The sequence below is a fragment of the Tursiops truncatus genome, chromosome 14 (assembly GCF_011762595.2).
Source record: "Tursiops truncatus isolate mTurTru1 chromosome 14, mTurTru1.mat.Y, whole genome shotgun sequence".
NCBI classification, from domain to species: Eukaryota; Metazoa; Chordata; class Mammalia; order Artiodactyla; family Delphinidae; genus Tursiops; species Tursiops truncatus.
This window is the reverse complement of record NC_047047.1, coordinates 67794135-67817298: the sequence shown is the minus strand read 5'-3', so window position 1 is coordinate 67817298 and position 23164 is coordinate 67794135. Positions and strand designations below refer to the sequence as shown.

Here is a 23164-nt window from a genome sequence, read left to right as displayed (position 1 = left end):
GTTGGCGTGGTAAAGGATACTTTGGGAGAGCGGGCTTTCTCAGGTATCCCATCGCTTCGCGCAGGGTAGAGTAGAGGAGGTGACCCAACCCTTTCGCTGCCCTGGCCCCGCCCCTCACGTTCCTAGCCCCGCCCCTCACGCCGCCAGCTGCCCGCGCCGCCGCAGTTTGCCGCCGCCTAGAGCGCCTGGGCTCCTGCGCGGTCCACGCCGCCCTTGATCCAGACACCGGCGCGGCTAGCCACGTGGACCGAATCCGGGCGCGCCGTCCTCACGTGGTTCTAGCATCCGCTGGGGCTTGCTGCGTTTCCCGCTTCTCTGTAATCACCCCGGCTTCTGAGCTCCGCTCCCATGGCGGCCCTGGTGTTGGAGGACGGGTCGGTCCTGCGGGGCCAGCCCTTTGGGGCCGCTGTGTCGACTGCCGGGGAAGTGGGTAAGCAAGTCCGGGCTGGCTGCCGACCTCATCCCACTCTCTGCTGCCCCTCTCTGCCCAGCCTGCCCTGCCCAGACCCCGCCATTTTCCCGCCTGCACACCCCCTCCCCCGCCATTCCCCAGCCCGGCCCCTTTTATCCCTGACGGTCAGGGCAGCCTGCACTGGGGCATTATCCTCGCTCGGGGCAGTGCTCCGAAGAGTGCCCTGCCTAAGCCCCAGCTCTGCCTCTTTCTTGCAGTGTTTCAAACCGGTATGGTCGGCTACCCCGAGGCCCTCACTGACCCTTCCTACAAAGCACAGATCTTAGTGCTGACATATCCTCTGATTGGTAACTACGGCATTCCCCCAGATGAAGTGGATGAGTTCGGACTCAGCAAGGTAGCCACATCCAATGCTTTCTCTACATTCCTTTTCAAATCAGTAATTGTTAACTGTTAGTGAAGACACTGACATTCCGCTAGGCATTCTGGAGAAAGCAGGTACACACTAAAGTGATAGACAAGCACTCTGCAGGGTTTGTTAGGTAACACCTTGAGAAGCACAGAGTGCTGGAGGCGAAGGCGAAGAGTCTGGGCTCTAGTAAGGAACCAGTGAAAATTTTTTAGCAGCAGAGTGATGTGATGGGAGCAGTGCTTTAAGAGTGCGTAAATTAATGGGAAAGAGACTGGAAACTAGGGTCACACCCTTCTCAGTGATGGTGGGTCACAGTTCACCTACCAGACCAATGAAGTTGATTATCATCTAAACCTGCTTTCCTTACCTTGCCTCATTCTTTACCACTTTTCAGTAGAGTTCTTACAGTATGTAGATAAGAAACTCAGTTTCCTTCTCAGTGAGGTTTCTCCTATTCCTCCTCGTCTGGAATTTGGAAACTAAGTTGCCCTCTGAGAGTTCAAGTAATAAAAAAAAAAAAAATCAACACAAGTTAATTTTAGAGCAGCCATAGCCTCCGGTGCAGTATTCCTCAAAACTCACTTTGTCCTAATTCTAGGGTTACTGAGCCTTTAATTCTTAATATGCTTTCCCTGTCACCCTGACACTTGGAAAAGGAAACTCTAAGAAAGAGAAGTGCTTGGTATTCCTGGAAGAACCATTCCTCATCACATAAATTCACTGCATTCTGTATAAATTCACTGCATTCTAGCTTCTAATGCACTATCTTGGTTAATTGACCTAAGTCTTCAGCTTTGTCAACTCTAGATACATGTCAAAGTTGAGTTTATACACTTGCAAAATTGAGGCCCTGACAACCAAGGTGAGTAAGGCCTCCTGGAGCCACCAGCCCACCACGGATGCTTCTGCAGCACATATGCTATAAATGCACTTGTCCATGTGCAGACACCTAGCCACGGAGGGTTCTGCCAAACTAGCCTTCAGATCCCATTCATCTTTCTTTAAACCTTCCACCACTAAGCAGATGTAGTTTAAATATGCCACTTTCTCCTAGATAAACAATTTGTTTCTCTACTTAGTTATTTTAAACTTATCTATCGAGTAGCAAATTTACATTACCTTTTTTCTTTTAATTTTTTTAAAAATTTATTTTATTTTCGACTGTGTTGGGTCTTCGTTGTTGCATGCAGGCTTTCTCTAGTTGCGGCGAGCGGGGGCTACTCTTCATTGCGGTGCACAGGCTTCCCATTGTGGTGGCTTCTCTTGTTGCGGAGCACGGGCTCTAGGCGCTCGGGCTTCAGTAGTTGTGGCTCACGGGCTTAGTTGCTCCGCGACATGTGGGATCTTCCCAGACCAGGGATCGAATCCTTGTCCCCTGCATTGGCAGGCGGATTCTTAACCACTGCGCCACCAGGGAAGCCGTACATTACCTTTTTTTTTAATGATAATCCCTTACGAAGTGGGGGGTGGGGGTGGGGTGGGGGTATAATGCCTAGTATTGCACCCCGAAGCTTTGTCTTTACTTAGTAAGGTATTGTGCCGCTGCCTATTCTACACTATGTTTTTATCACACCCTGTGATTATGATATTGTTTTATCTACGTTACTTTATTATTTTCTGGTTCCCTAGGTAGCAAATTAACATTCTGAAAACAGGACCTTGTCTTTTTTTATGCTCGTGCTCCTCCCCCAGCATCTGTTACAGTGCCTGGCACCAGGTGGGCCCTCAGTAAACGCTGACTACTATCATGTGTCAGGTACCTTGCTCTTGAGTTCATAGTTCGCTGATGAAGACATCTGGACACATTTGTAATACAATGGAAATAGCAAGTCAAGTAGAAACAAAGTGAACTTAGGTGAGCTCTAAGGAGGAGACACAAGCTGCAGTGGGTGAGAATGGGGGTGACTTCATGGAAAAGGGGATAGAAGAAAAGGAAGGGAAAAGGAAAATGTCATTTCAATTACTAATCAGGCACCCCAGGCCCACATGTTCAGTGTTTCATGCGGGGGACAGCATTGCTGATAAAAGGCAAAAGCATGAGGTGCTTGGCATGTTAAAGGAACGACAGGTCATTGAGTGTGGCTGGAGTACAGGGTCCATGGCCCTGCAGGAAGGTGTGTGGCCCTGGGCTCCTCACAGTCTCCTCCTCCCATCGACAGTGGTTTGAATCCTCGGGGATCCACGTGGCAGGACTGGTGGTAGGAGAGTGCTGCCCCACACCCAGCCACTGGAGTGCCACCTGTACCCTGCATGAGTGGCTGCAACAGCGTGGCATACCCGGCCTACAAGGTATGGTGCAAGCACAGGGGTGTCTGAGTGGAGCACAGATACCCAGATGGAAAGAATCAAGGACTCTGTGGACTCTTGGGACTTGAGTCCAAGATTGTGATACAGTGTACCTGATTCCAAAGCTTTAGACTGGGGGCTGGAGCTGGGGGAAGGAACTGAGCTCTCACTCAGATGGAAAATTTCAAACATGCAAAAGGAGAGAATAGGATAATGAACCCCCAGCTTCATCAACTCAGGGCTAAACTTATTTCATCACCACTACTACAACTCCCAGATTATTTTGAAGCAAATCTCAGACATAATATCATTTCACCCACAGAGAGTTCAATAGCTGTGAAAAAAAAACCCTTGTAAAAACATGATCACAGTAACATTACGGTAACCTTTTAAAAATTAACAGTAATTCCTTAATATCAAGTATACAAGGAATGTTTAAAATTTCTCCAACTTTCTGATTTTTTAAAAACTTTGTTTATTTGAATCTGGGTCTACGCAAGGTCTGTGCATTGCACTTGGTTGATAATCTTTACTCTTTGGACCTTGTAACCTATTTGACACAAACCGTTGATTTTCCTTTAGAATACCCCACAGTCTGCATTTTATTGATTACATTCCTGTATTGTCATTTAGCGTGTTCTTTTGTCCCTTGGCATTATTTTCTGTAAACAGATCTGGAGTGGTGGTTCAATTCATATGTGATATTTGGGGGCAAGAGTACTTCATGGTAGGGTACTTCCAGCAGGATAGCCCGGGATTTTTGATGCCCATGGAACAGTCACAGTGTGTGACTCAGGCTCTGAAATGGAAGTCTGACGTCATGTGTGACTGCGTTGGGGGAGTGATCTCTCAGAGTCTGCTGTTTGGGCAGGAGTGGACACTCGGGAGCTGACTAAGAAGTTGCGAGAGCAAGGGTCTCTGCTGGGAAAGCTGGTCCAGGATGGGACGGAGCCTTCAACCCTGCCGTTCTTGGACCCCAATGCCCGCGCCCTGGTGCCGGAGGTCTCCATTAAGGTACAGAGGTAGAGTGGGAGAGTATCCCAGACTAAGCACAGTAGTTATATTCTGCCCATACTGAGGGGTGAACACTTGAGGGAGAACCAGAAGAGGCCTCCAAGGTAGGGATTGTTGTGTGTGCACATTATACCTACTAATCACAGCTGTCAACCATCGCCCTTTATTCCTCAGGTCCCACGGGTATTCAATTCAGGGGGCACCCCTCGGATCCTTGCTTTGGACTGTGGCCTCAAGTATAATCAGATCCGATGCTTGTGCCAGCGTGGGGCAGAGGTCACTGTGGTACCCTGGGACCACGCATTAGACAGTCAGGGTGAGTAGCTTAGGTCTGTACAAGGTGACAGACAAACAGCATGGGTGGAAGGTCTGGCCCTCGGTCCAGTTGCTGAAAGTCAACATGAGCTGCAGGGAAGAAGGTGGAGATAAGGGCTTTTGCTCTAGTGGTGTTTCTCTCTAGTTGAACCACGGGTTTTGACATCATCTTTTCTGCCCACTCCAGAGTATGAGGGTCTCTTTCTGAGTAATGGCCCTGGCGACCCCGCCTCCTATCCCAGCGTGGTATCCACACTGAGCCGTGTCTTATCTGAACCGAACCCCCAACCTGTCTTTGGGATCTGCCTGGGACACCAGCTGTTGGCCTTAGCCATTGGGGCCAAGACTTACAAGATGAGGTGGGACTTGTGGGGAGAGGAAGTGCCCACACCTCTGACATGATGAGGTGTGGGGGAGTCTTGGGACTGGGAGTAGAGTTGGTGTTCATTAGTGTTGAAATAGGAGTGCGGGTTGTTGAGAATCGTGAGATCAGCAAGAGCTGGGTTTGGTGCAGTAGTGAAGGGAGGGTGAAAGGGGCCTGTGACTCAGTACGTTTCCATCTCCAGATATGGGAACCGAGGCCATAACCAGCCATGCTTGCTGGTGGGCTCTGGGCGCTGCTTTCTAACATCCCAGAACCATGGGTTTGCTGTGGAAACAGACTCACTGCCAGCAGGCTGGCTTCCTCTTTTCACCAACGCCAACGATCACTCCAATGAAGGCATTGTACATGAGAGCCTGCCCTTCTTCAGGTGAGCCTGGGTGGTTCTGGCATGATGACTGGATCTGTACGGCTTTGAAGCCCACTGGGACTTGAAGATCAAAAAGTAAAGTGCAGCAGTGGCCCCCGTCACCTTTCCCACTGCCTACCTCCAAGACTGCCGATGATGCTGGCAATTTTCGTGATCCACTCTCTTCAACAGTGTCCAGTTTCACCCAGAGCACCACGCTGGCCCTTCAGATATGGAACTTCTTTTTGATATATTTCTGGACACTGTGAAAGAAGCCACCACCAGGAACCCTGGGGGCCAGACAGGTAAGCACTTGAGTAGAACTGGGTTGTGGATCTAAGAATGGGCTCCAGGAGAGGCATAAGATGGACCTGTCTCGGGAAACTGATAGGTGTTTGGGAGGTTAGGCGGGAGGGCTGGAAGGCAGTCAGGCCAAGATGATTCATGTATGCTTCTTCTATTCAAAGGAACCCAGAATCACAAGTCCTGGCTTCTTCTGGTCCTGCCTCTGCCACTCGTTAGAGGCATGACTTGTTCTTGATTCTTCTGTAAAGTGAGGGGTTAGTCTAGATGACCTCTCGGTCTCATTCAGCTCTAACACTCTATGACTTTCTTTGCCTCCATAGTTCGAGAGCGGCTGGCTGAGCGCCTCTGTCTCCGTGGGATTCCCACCCCAGGCTCTGGGCTTCCACCACCACGAAAGGTTCTGATTCTGGGCTCAGGGGGCCTCTCCATTGGCCAAGCCGGAGAGTTTGACTACTCAGGCTCTCAGGTAAAGCACGTGCGTCCCTGACCCTCTGGGTGTGTGGCCCTCAGGAGCAGACAGGGCTGAGGCATGAGCATTAGTTGTAGGGAGGAAGTGACCCAGGAGATCTGGGGAACGTGCAGAAAGGTGAGGTGGTGAGGAACAGAAGTGGGTTTTTAGGGACTGAGAGTCCAGGGAGGGGAGAAGAGGAAGAGAAATACTGGTCTAAGACTGAAAATCTTGCTTCTGCATTCGAGGCCGATATGCCCTTTTTGTCCCCCTAGGCGATCAAGGCCCTGAAGGAGGAGAACATCCAGACGTTGCTGATCAACCCCAACATTGCCACCGTGCAGACCTCCCAGGGGCTGGCTGACAAGGTCTATTTCCTCCCAATAACGCCTCACTACGTAACCCAGGTATGACTCGGGTGAGGCTAGACTGAGGGGACCCACGTGGGCAGGGGGATCCTGTGTCACTCTGGGTTTTTCCAACTTTTTTTTCTTTTTTTTTTTTTTTTTTTTTTTTTGCGGTACACGGGCCTCTCACTGTTGTGGCCTTTCCTGTTGCGGAGCACAGGCTCCGGACACGCAGGCTCAGCGGCCATGGCTCACGGGCCCAGCCGCCCCGTGGCATCTGGGATCTTCCCGCACCGGGGCACGAACCTGCGTCCCCTGCATCAGCAGGCAGACTCTCAACCACTGCGCCACCAGGGAAGCCCTTTCCAACTTCTTTGATCCACTCCCTAACCCCAGGGTCTTAATGCCTATTATTCCTCTCTCCTCCCTAAGGTGATACGTAATGAGCGCCCAGATGGCGTGTTACTGACTTTTGGGGGCCAAACAGCTCTGAACTGTGGTGTGGAGCTGACCAAGGCTGGGGTGCTCGCTCGGTATGGGGTCCGGGTCCTGGGCACACCCGTGGAGACCATTGAGCTGACTGAGGATCGGCGCGCCTTCGCCTCCAGGATGGCCGAGATCGGAGAGCACGTGGCCCCCAGTGAGGCAGCAAACTCTCTTGAGCAGGTTCGGGGCATGGTTGGGGTGGACAGGTGTTGTTTCCTTGACGTCGTATTCTCTCCGGGTCCAGGAGCCCTCCGCGCGGCGCGCAGTCAAGGCCTGATCCGTTTGTCCATCTCTGCTCGTTGCAGGCCCAGGCAGCTGCCGAGAGACTGGGGTACCCCGTGCTGGTGCGCGCAGCCTTTGCCCTGGGGGGCCTGGGCTCTGGCTTTGCCTCTAACAAAGAGGAGCTCTCTGCTCTCGTGGCCCCAGCTTTTGCCCATACCAGCCAAGTGCTGGTAGACAAGTCCCTGAAAGGATGGAAGGAGATTGAGTATGAGGTGGTGAGAGACACCTATGGCAACTGTGTCACGGTGAGTGACGGACGAGGGGCATAGCATCAGGCAGCATGAGCCCTTGTAAGAGCCGGGGTCCAGCTGATATCTTTGAGAGTTCGATGTCCCTCAGACCCAGGATGGGTGCGTCTCCAGAGGCAACAGGACCCTGGGATGCAGCCTCGTACCTCTCCTGACTCCCTTTGGCAGTGACCACTCTGGGACTCTCCCTTCACAGGTGTGTAACATGGAGAACCTAGATCCACTGGGCATCCACACTGGGGAGTCCATAGTGGTGGCTCCAAGCCAGACGCTGAATGACAGGGAGTACCAGCTACTGCGGCAGACGGCCATCAAGGTGACTCAGCACCTTGGAATTGTGGGGGAGTGCAACGTGCAGTATGCCTTGAATCCTGAGTCTGAGCAGGTGAGACTCTAGGCCGTGAAGCTGATACTGTAGCTGTTGGACCGCCTTCCATAATTTTGGGGCCTCTAGGCCAAGAGGCCCTTTAACCCTACAGACCCTGGAGTAGAAGCTGGGATTATCTTCAGTAGGGTCGGAGGATGCTGCTTTATTTTCCTGCCTTTCTGAGACCTTTCCTAGGCAGGCCTTCTAAGCCAGTTATCTGGTAACTCTTTCTCTGTTCTCTCTCTTTGCAGTATTACATCATTGAAGTGAATGCCAGGCTCTCTCGCAGCTCCGCCCTGGCCAGTAAGGCCACGGGCTATCCACTGGCCTACGTGGCAGCCAAGCTGGCTTTGGGCATCCCTCTACCTGAACTCAGGTACAAGGGTTGGGGAGAGATCAGGGAGGAAAGGTGGTGGGGAGCTAAAAAAAACATGTATGGGACAGGGAACATGGAAAGGACGTTGGCCTGGATGTGTGGGATGGAGAGAACTATCTGGAAGCTCACCATTTACATCTCCTGCTCTGTCCTCTGGCACCCTCACCCGATGGCTCCCAGGAACTCGGTGACAGGGGGAACAGCAGCCTTTGAACCCAGTCTGGATTATTGTGTGGTGAAGATTCCTCGCTGGGACCTCAGCAAGTTCCTCCGTGTCAGCACAAAGATTGGGAGCTGCATGAAGAGTGTCGGTGAGAGACACACCCCAGGAGCCCCCTCCCCAGATCACCTCATGGGGTCCCACATGTCCCAAGGATCTAGAATGTCATAGAGTCAGTTCCCTGGCATGATCTTTCAGCTCCTATATGAGCAGCTTCTTGGGAACACCGTTTCTCAGAACTAATATTTCCAACTAAGATAGCAGTCCTCCTCAGGGGCGGGAATCAAAGGCATCTGGAAATCTGTCCGAATACACATGCTACCTCCACTCCCCAGATGGCATGTCAAAAATCTTGGGATGGGGTGATAGCCATTGGACTGTCTCATTTCTCTCATGTTACGAATGAGTAAGCAGGTCCCACAGAAGGAAAGTGTGTGCCTGAGTAAAGGGCGGAGCCAAGAACTGAAAACTAGATCAGTTGCTAGTTGCTTATGTTCCTCTGTTTACAGTACGTTGCCTGTCATGCGTGAGACCAGTTCCATGAAACTCCACGCACAGCACTTCATGGCATTTTGCCCATGGCCTCGTCACTAGGCTGTTAATACAGTGACAGTTTGTTCTCCACGCTTGTTTAAATACTGATTGCTTCAGGGAAAGGACGACTGCTGTTTTCCTATGAACACTTCTAAGGCCAAGTCAGCGCAGTGGCAGCCACGCTGAGCGTAGCTCCTTCTCTGGGCACTTCCTGCCATGGTCCCTAAATGAAATGTTTTTTAATACAATGTCTAAGATCAGAGCAGGACATCAGACACCTTTTCATAAAAACAGGGACACTTAGTAATGAATAGTGAACGGGCATGATGGTCAGCCTCCAAGCAGTGGAGAGCATGCTGGGATTGAGTTAGTATGCTTCCTTATACTGACCCTTTAAATTGCCTTGGTTTGTCCTGCAAAGCATTTCCATTAAAACAAGCATGTGCATGTACCAAAGTGCCACCAGCTAAGGGTAAGAGCATTTTGCTGTGTTCCAGATTTTCCATTAAGAGCAATAGTAGCCTATAAACACGTAAGTCTAAGCTCAGATATGATCTCAGAATGTTTAGAAATCTTACAGGACTGCCAAGTTGTTCCTTCTGGAGATGAATTTCTGTTAACGTAAAAATTATAATAAACATGGGAATGAAGCCATAAATTGTGGCTAAAAGAAGTGGATTGAAAATAGGACAATCAAAAATTGATTCCTAGATGAGACATTTAAGTATCTTACATCTATTTGAGTGTTCTTGGAGTGTGATCTGCCATGGTCACTTTTTGTAACTTTTATTATACAAGTAAGATACATGAATCATTGAGAAATTAGAAAAGATTGTTTAACCAAAGAAGAGTCATCACCTGTAATCTTGTCATACAGAGATTAATTTGGGGATATGTGTGATTCCAGGATTTTTCTAGGCCTGCGTGTATTAGTGCATTGGGTTTTTCTTTTACCCAGGATAAAAACTTTTGTAATATAACCACATTACAAAGGAATTGAGCAAAATCACTCATCCACTTACTTAACATTACTGGTACCACCTTGATGTTTTTAAAATTTTTTTAAAGAAACAAATGTTAGGATTGTAAACAGAAAAATACATTTGGTAAGGAATATTTGAAGACCCTAGGGTAAATTGTCAGAGGACATGAACAGAACTTTATAGAATGGGAAATCAATAAGCAGGGCTGGGGGGTGGGGGAAGTTCCCTCTTTTTAGTAGTTATAAATCTAGTTAAAATGAGATAATTATTTTTGCTTATTAGCAAAAACTGTTTTAAATGATTATACACACTTCTTAGAAGATTGGTTAAATTTATACTTCGTATTGTAAAGCGCAAACTTCTATAAAGCCACTAATACTTACCAAGGGCCAGAAGATTTATCTTACCTATTGCCCATGCACTTCTGGAAATCTATCCTAAGGAGATAACCTAAAGCACGGAAAACATCACAGCCTCACTTAGAATGATGAACACGTCAAAACTAAATGTCTTACAGTAAGTGAGCAGTTACATTATGGTAAATCATACAGGAGTTAAACGGCTGGTAATAAAGTGACATAGAATGTGGGAACAAGCTTACCATGAGGGAAAAAGCAGGATAGAAGTTGTATGTGTACTATAATCATGTATAAAACATATTTGAAAAAAGTCCAGGAGGAAGTACTCTAAAGTGATAGCTGTAAATGTGATTAGCTCTGGATGGATTTATAGAGTGATGGGATCATCTTCCTGTTACCAGACTTTTAAAAAGTTTTAAAGGGTAAGCCAGATCCCAAATGGTATCATCACAATATGAATAAAGCAAACCGAATAACTGGATAACCCAACGGGTGGGTGGGGCCTCTGTGATACAAGTGCAACATGTTCCAGTATCCACATGCCCATTGTAGGCATTTTAGTTTCATTTCACTAATAAACACAAAACATGAAAATGGTAGGGAGAAGAGGTGCAAGTGTAAGATTCTCAATGAAACACCATAAATCCCACAACCGTGGGACTTGACTGTAAACTACAGACATTCTGGGGACTTCCCTGGCCATCCAGGGGTTAAGACTCCAAGCTTCCACTGCAGGGGGTGCAGGTTCGATCCCTGGTTGGGCAACTAAGATCCTGCAGGCCACAAGCTGAGGCCAAAAAAAAACAACAAAACAACTACAGACATTCTGGGCAGCACGCCCCCAGCTGCCTCTGCCCTCTGGCCCTCAGTGCTCACACGGTATCCCTCCAGGTGAGGTCATGGGCATTGGGCGTTCTTTTGAGGAAGCTTTCCAGAAGGCTCTGCGCATGGTGGATGAGAACTGCGTGGGCTTTGATCACACAGTCAAGCCCGTCAGTGACGTGGTAAGCGGCTCCCCTTCCCCTGGCAGTACCCTCGGGACGGACCCTGCTTCTCTCTGTCCCCAGCCCCTGAGCTTGCTGCCAGTAGTACTAGCAGCAGTCACTGGCGGACCTTTGCTGTGTTTTCACTTTGCTGAGGGTTCGGTGACTTCATTTCTCATGTTTCATTATTCTGAGGACGTATCACTAGATTTGTTTCTACAGATGGGGAAGCGGAGGCTTAGCTTGTCTGCCCTCTCCCCGTTAGGAGCTGGAGACTCCAACAGACAAGCGCATCTTTGTGGTGGCAGCTGCCCTGTGGGCTGGCTACTCGGTGGATCGCCTGTACGAACTTACTCGCATCGACCGCTGGTTTTTGCACCGAATGAAGCGGATCGTAGCACACACCCAGCTGCTGGAGCAACACCGTGGACAGTCTCTGCCCCTACCCCTGCTGCAGCAGGCCAAGCGCCTCGGCTTCTCAGACAAGCAGATTGCCCTCGCAGTTCTCAGGTCAGGGATGGCGGGGAGGGCCTCGGGCTGAGAAGTGCCGGGCAGAGAACCTTTGTACCAGCGAGGGGCCCTCGGAGGGGAGGGTGTGGGGAGCTTTGGAGGCCCCTGACCTTCAGCCCTGGGAATTTTCCTCTCTGATCCCTACCTGGGATCTCCGCCCTCTACTTGGTCCATACCCCACTCCCAGGGCCTACGTTTCTGACCCTTCTTCTTCAGCACAGAGCTGGCTGTTCGCAAGCTGCGTCAGGAACTGGGGATCTGCCCAGCGGTGAAGCAGATTGACACAGTTGCAGCTGAATGGCCAGCCCAGACAAATTACTTGTACCTGACATACTGGGGCACCACCCATGACCTCAGCTTTCGAACGCCTCATGTCCTGGTCCTGGGCTCTGGCGTCTACCGTATCGGCTCCAGCGTCGAGTTTGACTGGTGTGCTGTGGGCTGCATCCAGCAGCTCCGAAAGGTCCAAGAGCTAGTCTTTCCTATGGTTTTCTCTGCTGTTCTAATCAGCTTTGGCAGCTGCCTTCCACCCACACTCAACCCTGGCACTTTCTAGTCATTGCTGCACCTTAACATCTATCACAGGGCTTTGGGTTGGGGGGGGTCCCCTTAAGCCGTCCTGTGCCTCACATGTGGTTCCTCTCCAGAACTCTGTATCTGCTTTTCCGGTAGCTTCATTGCTGGTCTGACTTCCCTCCCAAGGCAGCCGTCCTGTACAGCAGTTTCAGAGACAGCTGAGGCGGTGCTCTCTGGAGTACTGCTTTGGCTTTACTCTCTTGGTGCTCTTCCTCCCATCTGATTGCTGAATGTCATTCCCCTCGCTGTCGCAGATGGGGTATAAAACCATCATGGTGAACTACAACCCAGAAACAGTCAGCACCGACTATGACATGTGTGACCGACTCTACTTCGATGAGATCTCTTTTGAGGTGAGACGGGTGAAGGCTGCATGTTAGCCTGGGAGGCCAGTCAAGTAGGAGTAGCTGACGGACCTAAGACTCTTTAGAACTTGTGGGATTTGAGGGTGAAGGCTGAAGAGCAGAGAACAAGAAGACTCAGACCCCTGACCCTGCCTGCTGCCACCACCTGTTTCTCCTCCTGCACCGTAGGTGGTGATGGACATCTATGAGCTAGAGAACCCCGAAGGCGTGATCCTGTCCATGGGCGGGCAGCTGCCCAACAACATGGCCATGGCTTTGCATCGGCAACAGTGCCGGGTGCTGGGCACCTCCCCTGAAGCCATCGACTCGGCTGAGAACCGTTTTAAGTTCTCCCGGCTCCTGGACACCATTGGTATCAGCCAGCCTCAGTGGAGGGAGCTCAGTGACCTAGAGGTGGGCTGGGGGCCTGGTGGGGGGCTGGAGGCTGGATGACGTCACGGGTGAGTGTGAGCAACCCAGCTAAGCTCCCTTTGCCCTTAGTCTGCCCGCCAGTTCTGCCAGACCGTGGGGTACCCCTGTGTCGTGCGCCCCTCCTATGTGCTAAGTGGTGCTGCTATGAACGTGGCTTACACCGATGGGGACCTGGAGCGCTTCCTGAGCAGTGCGGCAGCTGTCTCCAAGGAGCACCCCGTGGTCATCTCCAAGTTCATCCAGGAGGCCAAGGTGGGAGGCTGCAGACAGGTCTCTGCAGGCAGGCTCCCAGCCTCAGAGGCGACTCCCCTCTCTGGTCCTACAGAAGTTTGTAGGCACAGGGGGCTGGATAGGACGGGTTGTGCCCGGGCTCTTAAAGGAAGGGAAGCTTCCTGCAGGGGCGAGCGGGAGAAGAAGATGGCCCTTGCTCTACATCACATTGCCCTGCACGCCACCCACCCCCCACCCCCCACTAGGAGATTGATGTGGACGCTGTGGCCTGTGATGGTGTGGTGGCAGCCATCGCCATCTCCGAGCACGTGGAGAACGCAGGTGTGCATTCAGGTGATGCCACGCTGGTGACCCCGCCGCAGGACATCACTGCCAAAACCCTGGAGCGGATCAAAGCCATCGTGCACGCCGTGGGCCAGGAGCTGCAGGTCACAGGACCCTTCAATCTGCAGCTCATTGCCAAGGTAGTAAGAGGGGGCTAGAGGCAGGGACCAGAGGTCCGTGGCGCCTCCTTGTTCTGTGCCGGCCCTGGCGCCAGGGAGCCCTCATCGGAGGAGGAAAGCCTGAGGGGCAGAGTCACAGCTCGAGCCCACAGTATTGTCAGGGTTTCTAATAGTCACCCTGCCCCCTGTCCCGGGTTGATGACCCACAGAACGATGAGTGGGGGGAAGAGCCAAGGTCCCTGGGATGGTGTCACAAGCCCACCTGTGGAAGGCCTGACCAGTCCCTCTCTGCCCAGGACGACCAGCTGAAAGTCATCGAGTGCAACGTGCGTGTCTCCCGCTCCTTCCCCTTCGTCTCCAAGACCCTGGGTGTGGACCTAGTAGCCTTGGCCACGCGGGTCATCATGGGGGAAGAAGTGGAGCCTGTGGGGCTCATGACTGGCTCTGGAGTCGTGGGGGTAAAGGTAAGGAGGATTGAAGCCCGAGGTTATCAGTCAGCGGGGAGGCAGATAGTGGAGGGAGTTCATCTCCTGCACAAGCTATATGTCAGTCGGCATATAAACCAAGCACCTCCTGTGGGCAAGGCCTTCCTGGGCCGTCAGGGCAATAAGATGGTCTTTGTCTCTTAGGAGCTTCCACTCTAGTGATGGGAGGCAAGAGAAGTCGGGTCCAAAAACAGCTTGTTTCTAGAACAGTGTGTGATAAACCTGCATAATAGAGATAAAAACAAAATGCTAAAGGAGGTGCGACTTCCAGAGAGGGTGGTGACCCTCAAGAAGGCTCAAGAAAAGAAGTGGTATTTGGAATGAGCCTTGGAGGACGGTCAGGATGTGAGATTTGAGATTGGCCAAGCTTGTTGAGGAGGTGTTCCGAGGCCAGGGAGTAGCCTCGTGGAGACCGAGGGGAGCCCGAGCATGTTTGGGAAGCAGCTGATGATTGGTGGGTTCACGTGGAGCCGCACAGGGAAGGCTCACCCTGCTGTCTGGAGGAGGCCGAGAGAGGGGATTGAGGCCCCCCCACTGGTGCAGGATATGGGCCTATCACGCCTGGGCCTCACTCACCTCCTGCTCTCTCAGGTGCCCCAGTTCTCGTTCTCCCGCCTGGCGGGTGCTGATGTGGTGCTGGGTGTGGAGATGACCAGTACCGGGGAAGTGGCTGGCTTCGGGGAGAGCCGCTGTGAGGCCTACCTCAAGGCCATGCTAAGCACTGGCTTTAAGATCCCCAAGAAGAACATCTTGCTGACCATTGGCAGCTATAAGGTACAGAATCCGGGGGGTGCCTGAAGATGGGGGGACAGATGGCCTTGGCTCCCTGGGCCAGGGCTGACCTTGAAGTGGAAGACGGGAGAAACACAGCCTCATCCTCCTTCTTGGTTCAGAACAAAAGTGAGCTGCTCCCAACTGTGCGACTGCTGGAGAGCCTGGGCTACAGCCTCTACGCCAGCCTGGGCACTGCTGACTTCTATACAGAGCACGGTGTCAAGGTATGGGCTGCTCCTGCCCTACCCCACGCTGCCCACTCTCCAAGGGTGTGAGAGCACCCAGGAATTCTCTCCCTGTTCGCCTGCTTTTCTTGTCATTGTATAAATTATATATTCCACGTAGAGCAGTAGAACATACAGAGAAGCAAAGAGAAAAGAAGAATTCCCTCATGACCTCCCCACCATTGTTAACATTTTGGCATGTTTCCTTCCAGAATTTTATCTTTCTGCGTGAAGTGTGGGCTCATACCGCAGAGTCCTTGGTAACCATAGTGTAGATGCCTTTCTTGTCAAGAAAAATGCTTTGCCTGTAGCTAAGAGAGGTAGCCTGGTCCCCATCCTCCTCATGGGCTCCCGGGCCACCTCTCCTCCCTTCCGGTTGGCCTTCCTGGCCCCTGCCAGGCTCGGGTTGGCCCCGACCTTGTCTCTGGGCCACAGGTAACGGCTGTGGACTGGCACTTTGAAGAAGCAGTGGATGGAGAGTGTCCACCACAGCGAAGTATCCTGGAGCAGCTCGCTGAGAAGAACTTCGAGCTAGTGATTAACCTGTCCATGCGCGGGGCCGGGGGCCGGCGTCTCTCTTCCTTTGTCACCAAGGGCTACCGCACCCGGCGCCTGGCCGCTGACTTCTCCGTGCCCCTCATCATCGATATCAAGTGCACCAAACTGTTTGTGGAGGTAACTGACACCTGGGTGCCGGGAAGGAGGCAGCCAGCGTCAGTGGGGGAAGAGGGAGAAGTGAGCGTGCCCTGGGGCTGGGAAATCTCAGTACGAAACAGCTATGCTAGTGATCAAGTTTTGTGGCTGCAGAGAGAGAAGGTGGGTATAGAGAGGCCGAAGCCTGGTTTATGGGAAAACCCAATCCCTCTCTGCACCTCCCAGGCTGCCCTTAAGTCAAAGCTGACCGTGGTTCCCACTTTGCAGGCCCTAGGACAGATTGGGCCAGCCCCTCCTTTGAAGGTGCATGTTGACTGCATGACCTCCCAGAAGCTCGTGCGGCTACCTGGTAAGTGCATCTCTTGAGAGAACCTGGCTTCTGGACACTGGTAGAAGCTTGCATGGACCCTGGGTGCAGCACAGGATGGCCGTGGGGCCCACTCTGCCCTGGAGTGTACAGAGTGGGGAGGGCCCAGAATCTGCCTCACCCTAAGCTCTTTTACTCCTCCATCCATGATGCCCTTGACAAACCTCACCACCTCTCACTTGTATCGGTCGCTGCTTATTTTCCTGCCACCCCAGTTCACCTCCTTGATGCCCTGCGTGTCTCGGAATCTTCCTCTAATCTGCTGCCTCCGTGTTCTCCCAGGATTGATTGATGTCCACGTGCACCTGCGGGAACCAGGGGGGACACACAAGGAGGACTTCGCTTCAGGCACAGCGGCTGCCCTGGCCGGGGGCATCACCATGGTGTGCGCCATGCCTAATACCCGGCCCCCCATCATCGATGCCCCTGCTCTGGCCCTGGCACAGAAGGTGAGCCCTTGTTCTGCTTCCTGGTGACCCCCATGCCCCCACCAGCCTCCCCCACCTCCCTGAACCCTGCTCCCTCTGCCCCTCCCCAGGGGCCCAGGCCATGCATGGGTGCCACGCTGGCACCGGTGCTGAGGGGCCTAATCTCAACTGTACCCTCTCCAGCTGGCAGAGGCCGGCGCCCGCTGTGACTATGCCTTATTCCTCGGAGCTTCGTCGGAAAACGCAGGGACCCTGGGTGCTGTGGCTGGGTCTGCTGCAGGGCTGAAGCTCTACCTCAACGAGACCTTCTCCGAGCTGCGGCTGGACAGTGTGGCCCAGTGGATGGAGGTAGGGGTGGGCAGGTGGGAGGAGGCAGCCAACCAGTACCTCCTGGCTTGAGGGCCCCACACAGTGGGCTGGCAGCAGTGAGTCAGGAGCTCTGTGAGGGCTTGGGCTCTGCACGGTCCCGGAATGTTCTTCCTGCCCCCAGCACTTCGAGACGTGGCCGTCCCACCTCCCCATTGTGGCCCACGCAGAGCGTCAGAGTGTGGCCGCCGTCCTCATGGTGGCCCAGCTGACCCAGCGCTCGGTACACATCTGTCACGTGGCGCGGAAGGAAGAGGTGAGAGCCCAGCAGAGGTGCCCCTGTTGCTTTCCCAGTAACTCCAGGTGATCAGGGTAGTCCTTGGGGGCAGGAGAGGGGCAGGGCACGAGCAGGGGAGCCTGGAGCCCGTACCCAGCACATCTGCCCCATGACTTTCCGAGAGGGGAGGTGGGCTGCGGGGACTTTGCAGGGTGGGGCCTGGAGGGAGGCCTCCTCGAGGTCTCCCTGCTCTCCCCCAGATCCTGCTGATTAAAGCCGCAAAGGCACGGGGGCTGCCGGTGACCTGTGAGGTGGCGCCCCACCATCTGTTCCTGAGCCGCGATGACCTGGAGCGTCTGGGGCCCGGGAAGGGGGAGGTTCGGCCTGAGCTTGGCTCCCGGCAGGATGTGGAAGCCCTATGGGAGAACATGGCCGTCATCGACTGCTTTGCCTCCGACCATGGTGAGAGGGCCCAGGCCGAACCCCCTCTGCCCGGGCGGGCTCGTGCCCCATCCTCACGGGCAAGGACCTTGGGTTCCATGAAGATTGGGCCTTGATCTGGGTAGGATCCCAGCCTCTAATACAGTTCCTGGTCTGTCATAGGTGCTTGATAAATATTTACTGAAAGAATGAATGAGTAAACTGTAAATGAGAGAATGTGGGTGAAAGGGGTGGGCCCCCAAAGATGACAGCAGTCCCAGTTTCCCTACCTTCTGATTCCCAGAAAAAATTAGCATCGGGGTTGGTAGTGAGGCACCATCTTGGTGGCGTGCGTGACCTCTCGTGTGTGGAGGTGATCGGTTCCGAGGGTCATGCTCTCTTCTCCCAGCCCCCCACGCCGTGGACGAGAAGTGTGGGCCCCAGCCACCCCCCGGCTTCCCGGGGTTGGAGACCATGCTGCCCCTACTGCTGACGGCAGTGAGCGAGGGCCGGCTCAGCCTGGATGACCTGCTGCAGCGACTGCACCACAACCCCCGGCGCATCTTCCACCTGCCGCCCCAGGAGGACACCTATGTGGAGGTGTGGGGTTGAAGGCCGGGGGGCGGGGGCTCCCCAGCCCTGGGAGCCGTTCCACGCCGCAGCCCGTGCCTGGCGTAACCCGTGACTCTGACAGGTGGATCTGGAGCATGAATGGACGGTCCCCAACCACATGCCCTTCTCCAAGGCCCACTGGACACCCTTTGAAGGGCAGAAGGTGAAGGGCACCGTCCGCCGTGTGGTCCTGCGAGGAGAGGTTGCCTATATTGACGGGCAGGTATGTGTGTGGCCCATGCTCAGGCCGGTCGTGACCCGCTCGTGCTATATTCTCCTCCCACCCCAGCACATCTCTGTGGTCCCACTACCCGTCCAACTGCCCTGGGTGCGGGTGGGTGCAGGTCCCCAGGGCATTTTTTTCTTCTCGCTGGCTTCCACCCCTTTAGGACCCCAGTCTGGCTCACTTGCCCGCCCCTGCCTTCTGTCCGCAGGTGCTGGTGCCGCCGGGCTACGGACAGGATGTACGCAAGTGGCCACAGGGGGCTGTTCCCCAGCTCACGCCCTCGGCCCCCGCCGCCAGTGAGCTAAACACGGTATGCGCGCTGCTTCAGGCTGGGGGGCGGGGTTGGGGGTACAGTCAGGCATCGGGCTGGCAGCATTGGTGGTTCGGGGCAGTGGAACGTTCGTCACTTAACACTTAATATCCTCACCACCTACTCCCTCTACTGCAAAACATAGAATTAACTCTCAGTTTAGGAGTCTTCCCACAGGAAACACACCCCATTATTAACCCAAGCAGAGAGACGTCTTGGAGAGGCCAGTGGGCCCGCGCCTGTTGAGGGCAGCCCAGTGGGAGGCGGGGCTGAGGGGACATGATGGAGGTAGAATCCTAGCGGACAGGGAGCAGTTTGGCTTTTCTTGAGGGATTGAATTTGAGGAGGGTCAGGTCAGTACCCAGTGTTGTCTCTCCAGACCCCAGAGAGGCCCCGCCGGGGCATCCCAGCACTTCCCGATGGCCGCTTCCACCTGCCGCCCCGAATCCACCGAGCCTCTGACCCAGGTTTGCCAGGTAAGAGGAAGGTCCTATGACGTGGAGGGTGGGGCCACCTGGACTTAGAGACGTGTCCAGATGGGCTCCTCTCCCCCGCAGTGTCCCAGGTGGGCTGAGGTTGGGGGCTTTGTGGCCTAGGAACTGTCCCAGCGCCCCCCAGCACCTCACCTCTGTCCACTTACCTTGTCCTTCCTGCTGCCCTCATCTGACCTGCTGTGCCCGCCTTTGCCTAAATCAGCCCGCCCAGCTTGAGGGAGGCATCCCACAGCTTCTTCTCACAGGCCCTTTTTTGTTGTGGGCAGCTGTGTTCCTCCGCCTGGGAGCTGGGATCCCATGGGGCAGCAGAGCGTGGGGTAAATCCAGGTTGTTGGTTGGTGTGAGCCTGGCCGTTCTCCCTGCCTAGGAGCCTTTTGCCAACTGGGAGGGTTCCGGGAGGGCATCACTGATCACACACAACAGCCCCTGTGGGAAATCACGAGTCCGTGCCCAGAGCTGCCGGTCCTTCCTGCCCTCACCTAACCTGCTGTAGCTACTGTGGTGTGAGTTGGTTTAACACAGGCACTGTGGTCCGGAGTCCTGGGGAAGCGGGGGCTCTTCACACACCTCAGCCACAGGCTTACATCTGTCCTGTTGCCCTCTTTGTAGCTGAGGAGCCAAAGGAGAAGACCTCCCGGAAGGCAGCTGAGCCAGGTGAGAGACGCCCCGGAACACGCGCTCACCTTGGGGACCTCTCTGATCTGGCCTGGGTAGGAGGAACCCTCTGACCAGCCTCTTCCGCCCCGTCCCTCACTCTGCAGAGCTGATGGGAACCCTTGACGGCACCTGCTACCCTCCACCACCAATACCTAGACAGGCGTCGCCCCAGAACCTGGGGACCCCTGGCCTGCTGCACCCCCAGACCTCACCCCTGCTGCACTCATTGGTGGGCCAACATATCCTGTCTGTCCAGCAGTTCACCAAGGATCAGGTGCCTGGGGGAGGGAGGAGGGGAACACCCAGAGCTTTGAGGACCTGGAGAGTCGGGGCTAGGGCCCCTGGGGGCCACCGCCTTTCCAGCTGACTTGGGATCTTTCTCAGATGTCTCACCTGTTCAACGTGGCACACACGCTGCGCATGATGGTGCAGAAGGAGCGGAGCCTCGACATCCTCAAGGTCAGGGTCAGGGCGGTGGGCTGGGGATCCAGGCCCGTGTCAGCAGGGCTGTGCGGTGGTCAGAGGGGTCTCCCTCCCCTGCCATAGGTCCCCTCGTGTGAGTCCACACCCTCCATAGGTAAGCCCTACTCTGGGAGGTCCTGCTCCTCTAGGCCGCCCCCACGCTTGCCCTCCTCCGATCGGTATTCAGCTGACTTGCGGGGCCCTGAGCACCAGCACACAGGCCCGCTGATCTGGTCACTTGATTGGTGCTGGTGTATTCGTGGGAGTGAAGTCTAGGGTATTTCCTTCTCTCCCAGAGAATGAATGTCTCGTTCAGACTCTTAACAATGGCTTTTTGGAGGCAGACCTTTAGCTCAGAGTGACACTATGGTGGAAATGTCAAGGCTACAACAGGTCATGGGAAGGTTTGGGGGACAGGGTTCTAGCACCCCTCTTGCGTAAGTTGGGGAGGCAGGCATCAGCCCACGCACTCCCCAAGGTGAACACGTGTGTGCACACATGACTCCCGCCTCCCCCAGGGGAAGGTGATGGCCTCCATGTTCTACGAGGTGAGCACGCGGACCAGCAGCTCCTTTGCAGCGGCCATGGCCCGGCTGGGGGGCGCCGTGCTCAGCTTCTCAGAAGCCACGTCCTCCGTCCAGAAGGGTGAATCCCTGGCTGACTCGGTGCAGACCATGAGCTGCTACGCCGACGTCGTGGTGCTGCGGCACCCGCAGCCCGGAGCGGTGGAGGTGAGGCCGGCCTGTGTGCCGGGGCAGGATTGATTTGGCTGGACCCAGGGACACGAGGGCCCTCCTGCCCACACTTCCTGTGACTGCAGGTCTCAGTCGGGCCAGATGGGTGCGGGGACCCCAGGAGGAGTGGGACTGCGGCAGGGAGTAGGGGTCCCTGAGACGCAGAAGACAGGATTCTCCTTCCTCGTCCCCGTGTTCACAGCTGGCAGCCAAGCACTGCCGGAGGCCAGTGATCAATGCCGGGGATGGGGTCGGAGAGCATCCCACCCAGGCCTTGCTGGACATCTTCACCATCCGGGAGGAGCTTGGGACGGTCAACGGCATGACGGTGAGGGTGGTGGCAGGGGTTGGAGGCCTGCCTGGTGATGGTCTGGAGAGGGGGACAGTGGGGAGGTGGTTTCTGCATTTCAGCGCGTGTTGCGCGCATTCTGAGGTCTACGTTCTGGTTCTGAGGCCGAGAGCTTTAAAATGGGGGTGCGGGTGTGCTCAGTCTGGGGGCCCTCTTGGTGACCGGCTTCCTCCCCAGATCACAATGGTTGGGGACCTGAAGCACGGACGCACGGTGCATTCACTGGCCTGCCTGCTCACCCAGTATCGCGTCAGCCTGCGCTACGTGGCGCCTCCCAGCCTGCGCATGCCCCCCGACGTGCGGGCTTTCGTGGCATCCCGCGGCACCAAGCAGGTCAGGCCCTGGGAGCCCGTGGGGGACCTGGGCTGGGCGGTCAGTGCCGGCACCACACTCACCCTGGCTGGGCCTCACCCTCCAGGAGGAATTTGAGAGCATCGAGGAGGCGCTGCCCGACACCGACGTGCTCTACATGACTCGCATCCAGAAGGAGCGCTTCGGGTCTAGCCAGGAGTATGAAGCTGTGAGCATGAGGGCTGAGGAGAAGCCAGGGCTGGAGCTGCTGGGCATCCAGACTGGCAGCCGGGAAAGCTGGGTCCCTCGCTTGCGACAACTGAGTGCGAGGACGGGGGGTGGAACCCAGGCTCGTGGGCTCGTAGCTGCCCCTGCCCGGCCGTGCTCACGGGGCCCCTCTCTGCCTCGCAGTGCTTCGGCCAGTTCATCCTCACTCCCCACATCATGACCCGGGCCAAGAAGAAGATGGTGGTGATGCACCCCATGCCCCGAGTCAATGAGATAAGGTGACGTGGCGTGAAAATTGAGGATACGCTTGGGGGCGGGGTCTGGCTCTGGGAGTGCACTCAGTCCGTTCAGGCTGTCGTGGGCACATGGTAACCCTTCCTTCTCTTGCAGTGTGGAGGTGGACTCGGACCCCCGAGCAGCCTACTTCCGGCAGGCGGAGAATGGCATGTACATCCGCATGGCTCTGTTAGCCACTGTGCTCGGCCGCTTCTAGGGCCCGACCCCTCAGCCTCTTCTCAGGCCCAGCTGCTGGGCATGGAATCCGGTGCCCTCCACGGAGGCAGCACACTTAGTAGATGCTCTCGGGCATCCAGATAGGTCATGTGCTCATACGCACACACATGTGGACCACGCTTCAGACGCTGGACTGGACTGGAGCTGTCTAGCAGGGGGTGGGGCCTCTGATGCTGGGGCCCAGTCGGCCCCGTCTCCCTTATTGCACCTGAAATCTGTACTGTTACTTTTCCACTGACTTAGTAAAACAGCTGAGCTGCCTCTGGTTCTTGCTTCCTTGCATGTATCCTGGCTTCAGCAGAGGATGTTAAGTGTAATAGGCAGAGCTTTCTTCTAGAAAACGAGAATAGTTTCCCAAATACGAGAGCAGCCTTGCCGGGCAGGCTCATGTTCTGGCCAGGGGAGCAGCCAGTCCCCCATTTTCAGAGTGGTGGCTTTTTGGGGTTCTGGGCGGGAACATGCCATTCTACTGGTGCTCTCCGTGGCCCGCACTACACTGATAGGTGTCCAGCCCTCCTTCCTCAATTCAGGTGCATGAGTCGTGGTGAAGGGAGGGCTGAGCATCTGCGTCCTGCTAGCGGTGTTCATTATCCCGTAGGCCTTTTCTCTCCTCTGGTTAATCCTCTCCTCAGTGGCTGAGGTGGCCACTGCATCCTCAAAACCTCGCTCGGAGTTCTCCGGCTGCCGGTACTGGGAGGAGCCCCTCCT

The 23164-nt window shown here is 54.7% G+C and overlaps 1 protein-coding gene across 4 annotated transcripts; it reads left to right on the top strand.

Moving 5' to 3' along the window:
- The first annotated feature begins 162 nt into the window (after nucleotides 1-162).
- On the top strand, nucleotides 163-22717 carry CAD (carbamoyl-phosphate synthetase 2, aspartate transcarbamylase, and dihydroorotase). Of its 4 annotated transcripts, XM_019943062.3 has the most exons (44): nucleotides 166-430; nucleotides 670-809; nucleotides 2984-3113; nucleotides 3982-4124; nucleotides 4299-4440; nucleotides 4627-4798; nucleotides 5006-5191; nucleotides 5363-5475; nucleotides 5797-5942; nucleotides 6200-6331; nucleotides 6704-6937; nucleotides 7063-7284; nucleotides 7484-7672; nucleotides 7906-8030; nucleotides 8211-8341; nucleotides 11018-11130; nucleotides 11375-11619; nucleotides 11836-12082; nucleotides 12450-12548; nucleotides 12729-12953; nucleotides 13041-13223; nucleotides 13448-13666; nucleotides 13942-14109; nucleotides 14722-14904; nucleotides 15024-15128; nucleotides 15564-15803; nucleotides 16050-16131; nucleotides 16432-16598; nucleotides 16761-16925; nucleotides 17068-17199; nucleotides 17421-17622; nucleotides 17990-18180; nucleotides 18275-18415; nucleotides 18627-18728; nucleotides 19108-19204; nucleotides 19832-19876; nucleotides 19984-20153; nucleotides 20264-20338; nucleotides 20860-21072; nucleotides 21278-21403; nucleotides 21602-21757; nucleotides 21843-21944; nucleotides 22127-22221; nucleotides 22334-22717. In XM_019943062.3, the coding sequence occupies exons 1-44, from the start codon at nucleotides 349-351 to the stop codon at nucleotides 22434-22436; spliced, it is 6678 nt and encodes a 2225-aa protein (XP_019798621.2). In that variant the 5' UTR covers nucleotides 166-348; the 3' UTR covers nucleotides 22437-22717. The 4 variants fall into 4 exon arrangements, 2 of the variants coding, with proteins under 2 accessions (XP_019798621.2, XP_073647600.1); XM_073791499.1 differs by lacking the exons at nucleotides 166-430; nucleotides 670-809; nucleotides 2984-3113; nucleotides 4627-4798 and having other exon boundaries at nucleotides 3986-4124; XR_002177894.3 differs by lacking the exons at nucleotides 19984-20153; nucleotides 21602-21757; nucleotides 21843-21944; nucleotides 22127-22221; nucleotides 22334-22717 and having other exon boundaries at nucleotides 164-430.
- Nucleotides 22718-23164: the final 447 nt, after the last annotated feature.

What these genes read in the sequence shown, in the direction of transcription:
- CAD (XM_019943062.3), top strand. Translation starts at nt 349, where the DNA reads ATGGCGGCCCTGGTGTTGGAGGACGGGTCGGTCCTGCGGGGCCAGCCC. An exon ending in GTCGACTGCCGGGGAAGTGG is followed by an intron (nt 431 to 669) that starts GTAAGCAAGTCC and finishes TCTTTCTTGCAG; the next exon opens with TGTTTCAAACCGGTATGGTC. An exon ending in TTGCCTATATTGACGGGCAG is followed by an intron (nt 18,416 to 18,626) that starts GTATGTGTGTGG and finishes TTCTGTCCGCAG; the next exon opens with GTGCTGGTGCCGCCGGGCTA.